Genomic DNA, 12,234 nt, shown 5'->3' on the forward strand with positions numbered 1-12,234 from the left:
ATATAGTTTTGTGGACTTCCACTATTTTGGGTTTGTCATCTGGCTCCAGACGTTGCATTAACTGCACTTTGTATGCGTACAGTTTGAGACGTTTGTGGACAATTCGTTGCAATGTTGATTTTAGTACTTGAAGTTCCCGCGAAGCTCTTCTTAATGACTTCCGTGGGCTTCGCTCATACGCGGCTTGAACATTTGCAACCATTTCGTCGGATGTTCTATAATCACCACCATGCTTCTTAAACACCGATCCTGTAGCTAAAAAGTATTGCGCCACTTCTTAATGCTTTTAGCAATTGGATCATCATGGTTAAACACTCGCCGATATCCCTTTGAACTCTAACAATTGATTTAAACTCCGCATACCACAACATAATTTGTGCTTTCATCTGTGGTGTCGCCATTTTGACAATCGATACAATCTATGAAAAGAAACCGTGTCTGTGCACCATCTACCGATAGGATTCGAAACTTGTTAAGTTTTCCTTTCATATAAACGTTCTATCTTCAACTGTTCACCAATCACATACAATGGAAATTAGGCTGTCCGCCCTGTACTTCTAACAAAGTGCTTCTGTTTACGTTGCTTTTTCTCACAATGGACGGAGTACAGTAAGGAAATTAATTACTGAAAAATAATTTGCAGAAAGTGTTACAAATTTACAACAAATTGATGAAATCCCAAACAATAGAGAACATATTCTTCTAAAAGAAAATTCACAGCTTGAAAACACAGTGCACTTAATCCACCAGTAAGAAGTCAGTGTCTCCTTAAACAACCGAGCCTAGAAACCATACACACTAGCATCCACCTGAATCATGACTATCAGGGTTGCCAACTTTTTTTGAAGAAAATAACGGTAGATTAAGGATTCGACAAAATTTGGTGTAGAAATTTGACAAATTATTCCCTTCCATTACTAAAGAATAACTTTATTCTACACTTCGCCAGCTAGGCTTAAATTAAGAGTATTTTGAGACAGATTTTGTCTCGCTTAATAGTTGAAGTCAACTGCAGCTCTGATTTCATTAGATGTGTCGTGCTCCTGTTTCGTACATCTGTCCAATTATTGTTCATGAAATGAAACGTCCTCTCCATGAGCATTACTACTTGGTATGCTTAGAATAAAATTAGCCTGTTTTTTCTAAATTTATAACATTAATATTGTTTGATTTTTAACGAGTGAGCACTGAAATTCATTTCTGGCAAGCATTACTTTCTAAAAAGCCTGCACATTGCAATGCATCTCTTGAACAACAAAATTCATCATATAAACATCATTCACAGCAAAATCAAATGTTCACAATAATGATTTTTACATTATGAAAAAATTAAGGGAGAAAAATGCTCGAAGAGAAGAAAAATACGGGAGCAGGAGATTGTTAAAAATTAGGGGCAAATACGGGAGATCGCGGGGAACACAGGAGAGTTGGCAACATATTGATACAGATGGACAGTGGAGCAGGAGCTGGCGGAACTTGATCATTATTTTCATTCTATCGTCATACCGGGCTCCTAACAGCAAATTTCGATGGTGAGATGGAAGCTATGAAATGTTCCCTCGAAAATCTAATGATCAGATCCAACAAGTTCAAGAAAGCTGTCACCCTTCCCGACTCTAATGCGGCCAGACAAAGAATTATAAAGTCAAACACCATGAATACAAGATAATTATGCAGACCCATTTACCAGCTACAGAATACCGGCATGCATTTAGCTCTACAATGGATTCCATCTCATTGCGAGATAGTAGGGAACGAAACTGCTGCTCAACTCGCAAAGAAAGCATTCAAGAAGGATATCTTATATCCTGCAATTAAAAAATTACATCCAAGGACGAGAATATTAAAAGAAAAAGCTGCAGCAAACAAAAGTTGAAAGTCACTCAACGAGAGTCTGGAAGGAATCAGTAATGCTCCCGAAGATCAGCAGTAGCCCTGTTTAGAATAAATATCAGCCACATCCCAAACCTGCACTCCCTGTGATTCTCAAGATATCATCTTCATCCCTGCCCTGCTCTCTTATCGGAAAGTGACGTGACTGCTGACAGCTTCATTGTTACACGCCGCCGCCACCACCACCACCATCACCACCACCACCACCACATAAGGCTAAGATTCTAATTCAATTTTCATGTAATTAATATTATCAGTATTTTTTTTTTTTTTTTCCTGTTATATAAATGACACTCGGGAGGAAATTAAACGCAGAATAAATATGGGAAATGCCTGTTATTATTTGGTTGAGAAGCTCTTATCATCCAGTCTGCTGTCCAAAAATCTGAAAGTTAGAATTTATAAAACAGTTATATTACCGGTTGTTCTTTATGGTTGTGAAACTTGGACTCTCACTCTGAGAGAGGAACATAGGTTAAGGGTGTTCGAGAATAAGGTGCTTAGGAAAATATTTGGGGCTAAGCGGGATGAAGTTACAGGAGAATGGAGAAAGTTACACAACACAGAACTGCACGCATTGTATTCTTCACCTGACATAATTAGGAACATTAAATCCAGACGTTTGAGATGGGCAGGGCATGTAGCACGTATGGGCGAATCCAGAAATGCATATAGTGTTAGTTGGGAGACCGGAGGGAAAAAGACCTTTAGGGAGGCCGAGACATAGATGGGAGGATAATATTAAAATGGATTTGAGGGAGGTAGGATATGATGATAGGGACTGGATTAATCTTGCACAGGATAGGGGCCGCTGGCGGGCATATGTGAGGGTGGCAATGAACCTTCGGGTTCCTTAAAAGCCATTTGTAAGTAAGTAAGTAAGTTATACTCCCTTTAACATCTGTGGTCATACCACGAGTTAATCTTCTGAGTGAAATCCGAAGACCTGTGTCATACTGTTGTGAACTAGATGGCGTCTATAGATATATTACTGATTTGTTATGAATATGATTTTGGTGATGTTTGAAGCCGATGATATTCAGGGATGTTGTGGCCCAAATTTCCTGGCATTTGCCTATGGTTGAGGGACAACCCTGAAAAACCGCAACCAGGAAATTCAACCCGACCGGGAATCGAACTGGGCCCTCTGCACAAAAGACCAGCATGCCGACCCCTACACCACAGAGATGGTCAATTATCAGTATTATTTATATCTTTTGTGTTCTAAATTTCGTGCCATTTCTTCTCCTTTGCAGAAACCTAAATGGAGCAATTTCTGAACCTTCCTCTGCAGACAGAATTTAGGGGCCTTGTGAATGAATGTTCTCTATGCAATACTGTGCATATTTTTAAAATGTGCTTAGGTAAGAACAATTTAATGTTTCTTTTATTAGCAGCTTCTTGCTTCATTCTGGGTATGCTTGGCTCTCCTTCATATTAATCTCTGCACTGTTAGGACTCGAAACAGACAATAATGCCTTCGACCAGGTGTGAACTACTCCCCTCTCACTCTATGTTTATTCTCTTCATGATAAAAAATTGAGGACGATAAAACCCGATTCTGCACAAGCTTGAGTTTTGTCACTGCATATTCTTTAGTTCCTATATTCATCCACGTGCAAGTGGTTGGATCAAACAGAGAATTCATAACCCTATCCCAGGGGAAGAGACATACTAAGGATTACTAAATATGACACACCTAGCTGAGTTTTGAGGTCCACTTTCATTTCCCACACTCCTTCCTTCTCCGCAGACATCTTGAGTTCCTGTATGTCCAGGCTTCTGCGGCCTCCTGAACGAGAAGTCACTTCGGACCTGATCTCCATCCTGCTCTGAAGCAGCCGTTCATGTGGCAATGGGGATCCGTCTTGAAATGACACAGCAAGCTGCAACACAACGAGTTGCTTGTAATGGGGCTGCAGAGTGAATCTTAGTTAGTAAATTCTGTGAAGATGTACTGCTAAGCAATTGAGTCTGAACAAGGCTAATGCTCCCTCTCTAGCTATGCCAGTCATTTCACAATGTTGGACTAATTATGTCCAGATATGCAATTCAAGAACCTGGACACCATAATCCAAGTTATCAATCATATTACTGTACACCTCTGCTGTAGGGAGAGGTGATCTGGTCCACTACCCTACTTGTGGCTTTGATTCTTCAGATCATTACCAGACATGAACACACACGTTCCATAATGTGTGTTACACCACATACAATATTAAAACGAACTCCTCACCTATTAAGTATAACAGTCATGACTAGAGACAGCAAGTTTAGGCTCTAATAACCCTTAAAATAGATTTTAAACTGCTGAAAAACGCAAGAAAAAGCAAAAACTTGTGATTATCAATTCAGCATTTATGTATCAATATTTCCATGCTACATACTAAGTTTTGCTGCAGCTCTTATAAACATACTGATGGCACAAAAGGAAGTGTATGGTAATGAAGTAATACTATCAGCTGCCGACTTCATTTTCAAGCATCCTAAAAATCCAACATACATTTGTTATCGCTGGTGCCCTGTCTGAGGCAATTTTTATTTTTTATTTTATTCGGTTATTTTGCGACGCTATATCAACATCTAGGTTATTCAGCGTCTGAATGAAATGAAGGTGATAATGCCAGTGAAATGAGTCCAGGTTCCAGCACCGAAAGTTACCCAGCATTTGCTCATATTGGGTTGAGGGAAAACCCCGGAAAAAACCTCAACCAGGTAACTTGCCCCGACTGGGATTTGAGGCAATAGAAATTAATTTTTCTCATTAAAGACCAAAGTGGCGGATATGTTTAAATAGTTGGAATAGGATTCCTCCTTATAAGAATCGCACGCTGAGTGATATCTGGCACGTCACTGCCACAAACATCTCGATGATGTCTGCTAGTTGCTCAATCAAATCATTAGCAAGATTTTGAATGCAAAATATAATTTTGCAACGAGAAACATTTATGGATTCAATTGTTTGAGAAATATCCAGACACAAAATATCTATGACAGCTGCACAAATTCAGCTTCATTAAGCAGATGTGACAAACAAGGAAACTTTATAGCTGGCGTAATAGCAGAGGGTTACTTTAAGTATCATACAGTCACAGTTATCACAGAGTATGGGTAAGAACTTACATCTGTCAATTCTTTTTCTTCATGCACTCTCTTAACTCTCCTCCTACATCACCATGCTATACTCCTCCATGATGAAGCCGACAGACTGTTGTAAGGAATCTACTGCACGCCACACACTGAGCATTATTCGCGTTAGCAGTAAATATGAACTCTACTTTCGACCTAAGGTTAAATTCAGAACCTTGTCGTTTTATTTTGCTGAATGACAATACATATGCTCAGTATGTGCACGTTAGATGCATGTCATAAATCTATGTGGATGAGTGACTTTGCCCAACCCTGGTATAAACTAATCCAAAGAGGCATTCTGCCAAACATTCTGTCTGTAGTCATGACTACCACCACTACTGTGGGTACTGCTGACATGCGTGAGCGGTATCTCATTGTTCCGTATGTATGAGTCAATTCTGTAAAGCAGTGTGTTCAATGCAATGTTAATTCTAGGCATTTCTACAGGTACAGCATGCATGATTTTCCACTCTTGAAAAACAATGTTTGCAATCTCTTCGCCCAACATAACTGAACTAGTTACATTTAATATTCTAAAAAAGAATCTCAGAAAACTTGTGTCTTAAATGTAACAAATAAAATTTCCATATGATAAGATACATAACTCACATAGCAGTAAAATGGCATGGATGGCTTGAAGACTTGCGGTGAACCACCGAGGAATGTCACCTTGATGGAAGAGTTGAAAATCTGTGCAGTGGAATATCCCTCTATAACTTCATCCAGGAAATGATCACCAACTGTGGCTGTCACAGTCACCTCCATTCCTTCCAGTGAGGGCACGAACTGCTCCAGCTCTGCTATGGGATACCGGAACTCATACACTCCGTAAAACTGCAACAATATGACGTCGCTACAAAATACAAGAGTTTACCAGAATTCCTTCCTTATAGCATTAACGTGCCTAAAGTCAAAGTTCTTTCATACATATGATTAACTTGGTGTAATATAGAATTCCCAGCTTTACAGAGATTTCCTTCGCCCACCAGACAGGAACCCACAACACTTGGAGATGGAAGCACCACTATACCATAGATAATTGATACAATAGAAGGTCCTTAAACAACGGATTATTTTACAGCAATGTAAATATAAATATGTCCGCAGACATAACAATTAATGTTCTTATTTGCAAATATTTAGATAGCCTCCACACCCATCAACTACAGAAAAGTTTCACTGCTCTTACATATGCATTTCTTATTAAGTCATGCAGAGACTTATTACTGTATTTGGACCAGCATGCTAAGTCACTGCAACTGAAATCATAAACAAACATTTATCTTCCAAAATCCAATGCATTCCACCAGATTCTTCAATCTATGCATTCCAGTTTCTAAACAAATGGGAAGCCAGCACCAGGTTAGTAAGAACAAGCATAGCCCTGAGTTAGTAAGTGGCACATGTCACGGACTCCCACTTACATTTCTTAGGTACGGAATTGAATCCCACTGACTATCACTTTGGAATGTAGAAAACCAAAATGGAAATTGTTCATCCTGAAAGAAGAAACGTATTTAAAACTTCATAATCATCTTCAATAATAATAATAATAATAATAATAATAATAATAATAATAATAATAATAATAATAATAATAATGAAGCTGCCCAGGTACTCTAATGTGGCATTTCAACTTATCTCCATCATCTCATCTCACTGCAGGTGTAGTGTAGACCAGCCTCCTATGGCGCACCCTGGACAATGACTCTGTCAATAAATTGGTCTATGTAACTGCTTCATATGGGTAAATGACTCATGTACTGTACCACTCATTAGTAAAAAAATAATAAAATCATAATAATAATGATAATGATAATGATGATTATAATAATAATAATAATAATAATAATAATAATGATGATGCTTCTAGATCAAAGACATATAGAGGTAACTGAAGATAAGCCAGAGATACACTGAAGACTGAAAATAATTAGCAGGTAAAAAATGGGGTAGCTCTCTTTTGACCCCTAATGAAGACTGTCAGCAATGAGAAGCATTAGCGACTCCTTGCCTCGAGAATTCATATGCAGTCCATGATTAGTGTATTCCTCTCTTACATGTCCCTCTCCAACTGAGCCAAGTCAATCTGCTGATTTACACTCTTAACTCTCCTATTCATCCATGGCTTGTCATGCCTCTGGAAAAGGTTCACAAAAGCCACATTGGTATATCTTGTGCAATGTTGTGTGTATCTTCAAAGATGTAGGTCATCCCATATTATTTGCAGGTGACACAAGTATAGAGTAGTAATTACAGCCAATAACTCCAACACATTCCAATCTTCAACAGAGGAAATTCTCTTCAAAATATGTGACTGGTTCTCAGTCAATAAATTAGTATTAAATTGTAACAAAAGTAACATAATTCAATTAAAATCATGTCCAAATTCAACCTCACAAATTTCAAGCGCAATAATTAACAATAGGTCCCTATTAGAAACAACAAATTTCTTGGCTCAAAAATCGATAATGTATTAAATTTGAAAAATCATATTAAAGAAATTACCCCTAAACTAAATTCAGCATGTTTCGCTATTAGATCTATGCAAAAGATAGTAAATATCAATACCTTAAAAACAACATACTTTGCTTACTTCCACTCGGTAATGAGTTTTGCAATAATATTCTGGGGAAATTCCACAGATAGTAACAGTATATTCCTACCACAAAAAAAAAAAAACAATAATTAGAATAATAGTAGGTGACAAATCTAGGGAGTCGTGTAGGACTATTTAAAAAAAAAAAACTACAAATAATCCCAATGGCTTGTCAGTATATATTTTTTAATAATCTTCCTTGTATGTAATCGTGAAAACTTTGTAATTAATTCATAGCATAAATACGCGTCAAAAAATGACTTTCATACTCCATCGGCAAGTCTATCATGTTATCAAAAAGGAGTGCATTATATGGCAGTAAATTAAGAAATGGTACCGATACAAACTGTATGGATAGTTATTGCACATCACTGTCTTGCAGCTCATCTGCCTAGACTATCCATTCTTTCAATCCCTGAATGTTTCCTGTGTGATATGGATTGAGACCACATCAGTAAATGCAGTGTTGAAGAATCATTTCAGGAACATCAGCAACATTTCTTGTGAAGCTAGAAGACGAATGACTTTTGTGTCCTTGTCTTGGGCATTAAACAAGTAAATATTATGGAGTAAAAATTATATATTCTCCAAAGATTTAATACGTTATGAGCTCAGGAGTTACATGCATCATTTAAAAAAAAGAGGAAATCAACCGATCTTGCTACGAATGACTTCCTACAAAAATATAACTTGCTACTAACTTTCGTCCTTGCAAGCTATTGTCTGTAAAACCTCGTTTACACTTTTCAAGTAACCTGAACTGAAGTCACTTGATTTCAAGTAACCTGAACTGAAGTCACTTGATTTCAAGTAACCTGAACTGAAGTCACTTGATTTCAAGTAACCTGAATTCAAGTTGTGGTTCAGACATAAGACATATTCTATAGTCTGACAACTTCAAGTGAAACCCCGTAAAACACGCCAACTTCTGGAATCTATCTCTTTCTTTCTTCTCTCTCCCTCGCTCCTCGTCATTCAGTCACCAATCACCACGTAAATATCTGAGAGGGTGTGTGTGGGCATCGCGACCAATAGAAGAACCACTCTCCAGTATTACCACAATAACGGATTCTTCATTTTTGCCTCGACTGTCGGCTAGGAAGGGTCCATTATACTAGCATTGCAGGCAACTAGTCAACCTTTTAATGCTTTTGTTAGCAGGTTTGACAATGGACCTGCAAGTACATAGTGCATAGTGCTCTCTCCCTTCCCCCCTGCTTTCTCACTTACTCCTCCTCAAGACAGCCAGCGCTCACGTAGTAACTCGGTCGGGGTTTCAGTTCGATTTGTCAATCTATAGTTATTTTGTTTTCAAGTAGGATAAAATGGCGTCGATGGAAGTTCTGCAAATAGGAATTTCTGTAGTAGCAAGCCTCCGTGCCAGAGAACTGGTAAAGATATTGAAGAAATGGAAGTATCCTTCAGTATGAGTTCATGCATTCATAGTGTTGTCTCCAATGATGTAAGTTTTCTGGCCAATGCAAAGAAAAGCTGCAAGTATGACAGTCCATCAGAATCTACAGAATAAATGACTAATTGTATATTAGAGATAATTTTCTGTTATCACGGGAAATAAACATAGTATAGAAATATTATTTGTGGATATACATATTTCAGTGTAAAATCGGCCTGGGCCTTTCTTCGAATTTTTAACACAGAGTACAAACTAGTGTTCTGTAATGTTCGATCATGAGAGAGGCAACCAAGACATTAAAAACTTCGTCTTATTTCATATAAAAAAACTAATCTCAAGATTTGTGCTAAAATTCTGAAGCGATTAAAACATGAGTGGAGGGCAGCATATGTAACAAATACGACAGGCCTCTTTCTACAGAGCAAACATCAGGAAATACTGAACTTCACCATACTCAAACTTGAACTGAACATAGCGCCTGTATGCACGATGCTAGTACACACACACATTTAATTGATGTAAATATACGCAGAACTCTGAACAGCAATCAGTAATGGCTCGCGCATCAAGAAAGCACAAAAGCCTTCATAACTAGTAATTATGGTCTTTCATTCGTGGGAAGAACAAGACAGATGCTGCCTACAATTGACAGAATAAACTTAATTTAATAATAAAGACAATTTATAATGCACAAACTTGGATTTTATCATGAGGTACTAACAAAACATTGCGATATAAATGTATTACTTACAAAGTTGAAATATTTCTCCACCACAGGATTGCGGTCCATGTTGCGGTATGCGGGTCTGATAGGCCTGATGGTGGCTTTCAGAGTGAGGTTGCCTCGTACAGGAGCCCCACTGGTGTAGTTCGCCATCACTGTGCCATACAAGTACTTGTCTGTGTCGAAGAAGAATGCTGGCATCGTCACATTCACCTGTAAACACTCATTCATGAAATACGACCATGTCTTCCAATTCAATATAAATGCACAGTACAACAGTAGGTGGTGTCTGCACATATATGTCTGCTATTACATTAGTGATAAAAAATATTACTACTGCTAGTAACAAGAAATGTCTACATAAACAACACAAGATTTGAGAAAATGTGTTCCTGAGAGGTACTTCTCTTTGCAGCAGTATTCCAATGTACGATATCAACATCACACAATTACTACTCGTGTGTAGCTGAGAAATCAGTATCAATTTCAGCAAAGAATTCTCATTTGTGACATTTATCAAGCAGTTTCATCGAAAATTTCAATTTTCGAAGTGAAATGTTGGAAGTCCATCTAAATAGGTGCCCGCAAGAATACTTCACAGTTTTAAGAGAAAGTAAGTGCCACAACACACAAAGTAATAGTTCAATTACACAGTTCGTGGTAAAATACAACATATGGAAATAATTCCTATTTCTGACATGAAGAGAAAGAAAACAACAGCAGAGAGATTCGTTATAAACTCAAAGGTTAGTAGAGATTCGCCATGTGATTTGTTCACGAGGTGGAGCTTACAGCCTGATCAGTTTGTGAGAACACAGCGCAAGAACAGGATCGGGACGAGGTGGCTATCGTGCACAAGGTAGGCAAATCAGCGTGAGAGCTGAGCGGCTGGAAGCAGTATCGAGGAGAGGGGAGGAGAGTAAAGAGGGGAAAACTCCCGTCGCGTGGTCTGACTGTCGTCTGATCCGGAGCTTCTCTACACAATGACTGTTGAGCAGTTTGTTAACATGTAGATGTCGTGCTTCTCACACTCAGTCGATTTTGATGACTATACCTACTTCAACAGCTACAGCATTGGCATCCCATGCTGGTAACCAGGGTTTGAATCTCGGTGGGTTCAACTGGAATTAGTGGCAGTGGTGGTAGGTTTTTGTGGGGTACTCCCGTTTCCCCTACCATCATTCCACCATTGCTCCATTAATAATAATAATATAGTGTTACATAGTTCGCCTCCTATGGCGGCTGAAAGAGCTGCAAACTTCGGAATGTCACCCAAGTCCTAGACAGATATGTAACGGTACTTACTTCAAACCTTGTCTGGTAGTATTCCTCCACTAGGAAAGTTGTCTCCTCAATTTGACCTTGGGCAATGATCTGGATGAACCATTCTCCAAACACAGGCTGGTCCGAAAGCTGGTAAGACAGGCTCACTGTGCCGAAGTTAGACTGCACAAACACAGTTCATGCATTAAACATACAACGGCTCTTCCTGCCATTCATTACATTCAATGATCACAGGACAGTGCTGCACTGCTCATCTGTCTCCTTAAATGTTAACAAGATTGGGCTTGGACATAGGATGTGCCTTCACTCATCACTAAACAGATTTGTTAGCTGCTGCAAATCTATTTCAGACTGCAGAGGAATCTCATTCTTAAATTTTACAAATATTTTAGCTAAATATATAGAATCACGTAGAACACTGCCTTGGTAAACATGAGTATGGTTTCTGTAAAGGTCGATCTACTATGGACCACACTTTACACTATGTTTAATCTTCAGAGATTTCATACATTTTATCTGCCTTTACATTAGATGTGTACTGATTTTAAGCTACCTTTTGATGCTATTAATAGATCGTATGGCTCAATTTGGATACTGAATAAACTTATCAATTCATTTTTTAAAGACATATTGAGGCTAAAACATGTCACAAACTGTAAGTGCAGTAAAGATAGGAAATAAGCCTTACAACTTACTGCTGCAGTAAGCAGACTGATTCATTGCGACTCTCACTCGCTACTGGCTGAGAAAGAAATATTACGAATATTAAAATTAATTCACATGGCGATACATTTTGAAGCCTTATTTTGTTAAAAAAAGATATTAAGTTCAAATGAGACTCTTCAGCAACAATAGTCAGAAGCCAACTCAGATGATCTGCAAATCAACAGTAACAAAACCAAATATGCGAGAAATGTCAATAACAATTACAGCATTACACATAACGATGTCAACGTTAAAATTAAGGATAAATTTACTACAGGTATCTGTTGCATTACAGCACTACACATAATAACGTCAAAGTTGAAATTAAGGATAAATTTACTACAGGTATCTGTTGCATTACAGCACTACACATAATAATGTCAAAGTTGAAATTAAGGATAAATTTACTACAGGTATCTGTTGGATTACAGCACTACACATAATAACGTCAAAGTTGAAATTAAGGATAAATTTACTACAGGT

General features: G+C 38.1%; 1 protein-coding gene across 2 annotated transcripts in view; it reads right to left on the reverse strand.

Moving 5' to 3' along the window:
* The window catches only part of Mcr (macroglobulin complement-related), a 133,037-nt gene that overhangs the window by 63,720 nt on the left and 57,083 nt on the right, over positions 1-12,234 (reverse strand). Inside the window, exons 6-10 of one of the 2 annotated variants that reach the window (XM_069819584.1) lie at positions 11,068-11,208; positions 9,790-9,975; positions 6,450-6,524; positions 5,635-5,859; positions 3,593-3,779 (exon numbers count right to left, since the gene is read on the reverse strand). In XM_069819584.1, the coding sequence (XP_069675685.1) occupies positions 3,593-3,779; positions 5,635-5,859; positions 6,450-6,524; positions 9,790-9,975; positions 11,068-11,208 (814 nt within the window). The remainder of the gene's footprint in view (positions 1-3,592; positions 3,780-5,634; positions 5,860-6,449; positions 6,525-9,789; positions 9,976-11,067; positions 11,209-12,234) is intronic. The other variant, XM_069819585.1, reaches the window with a different exon arrangement.

The sequence above is a fragment of the Periplaneta americana genome, chromosome 2 (assembly GCF_040183065.1).
Source record: "Periplaneta americana isolate PAMFEO1 chromosome 2, P.americana_PAMFEO1_priV1, whole genome shotgun sequence".
Taxonomy (NCBI): domain Eukaryota; kingdom Metazoa; phylum Arthropoda; class Insecta; order Blattodea; family Blattidae; genus Periplaneta; species Periplaneta americana.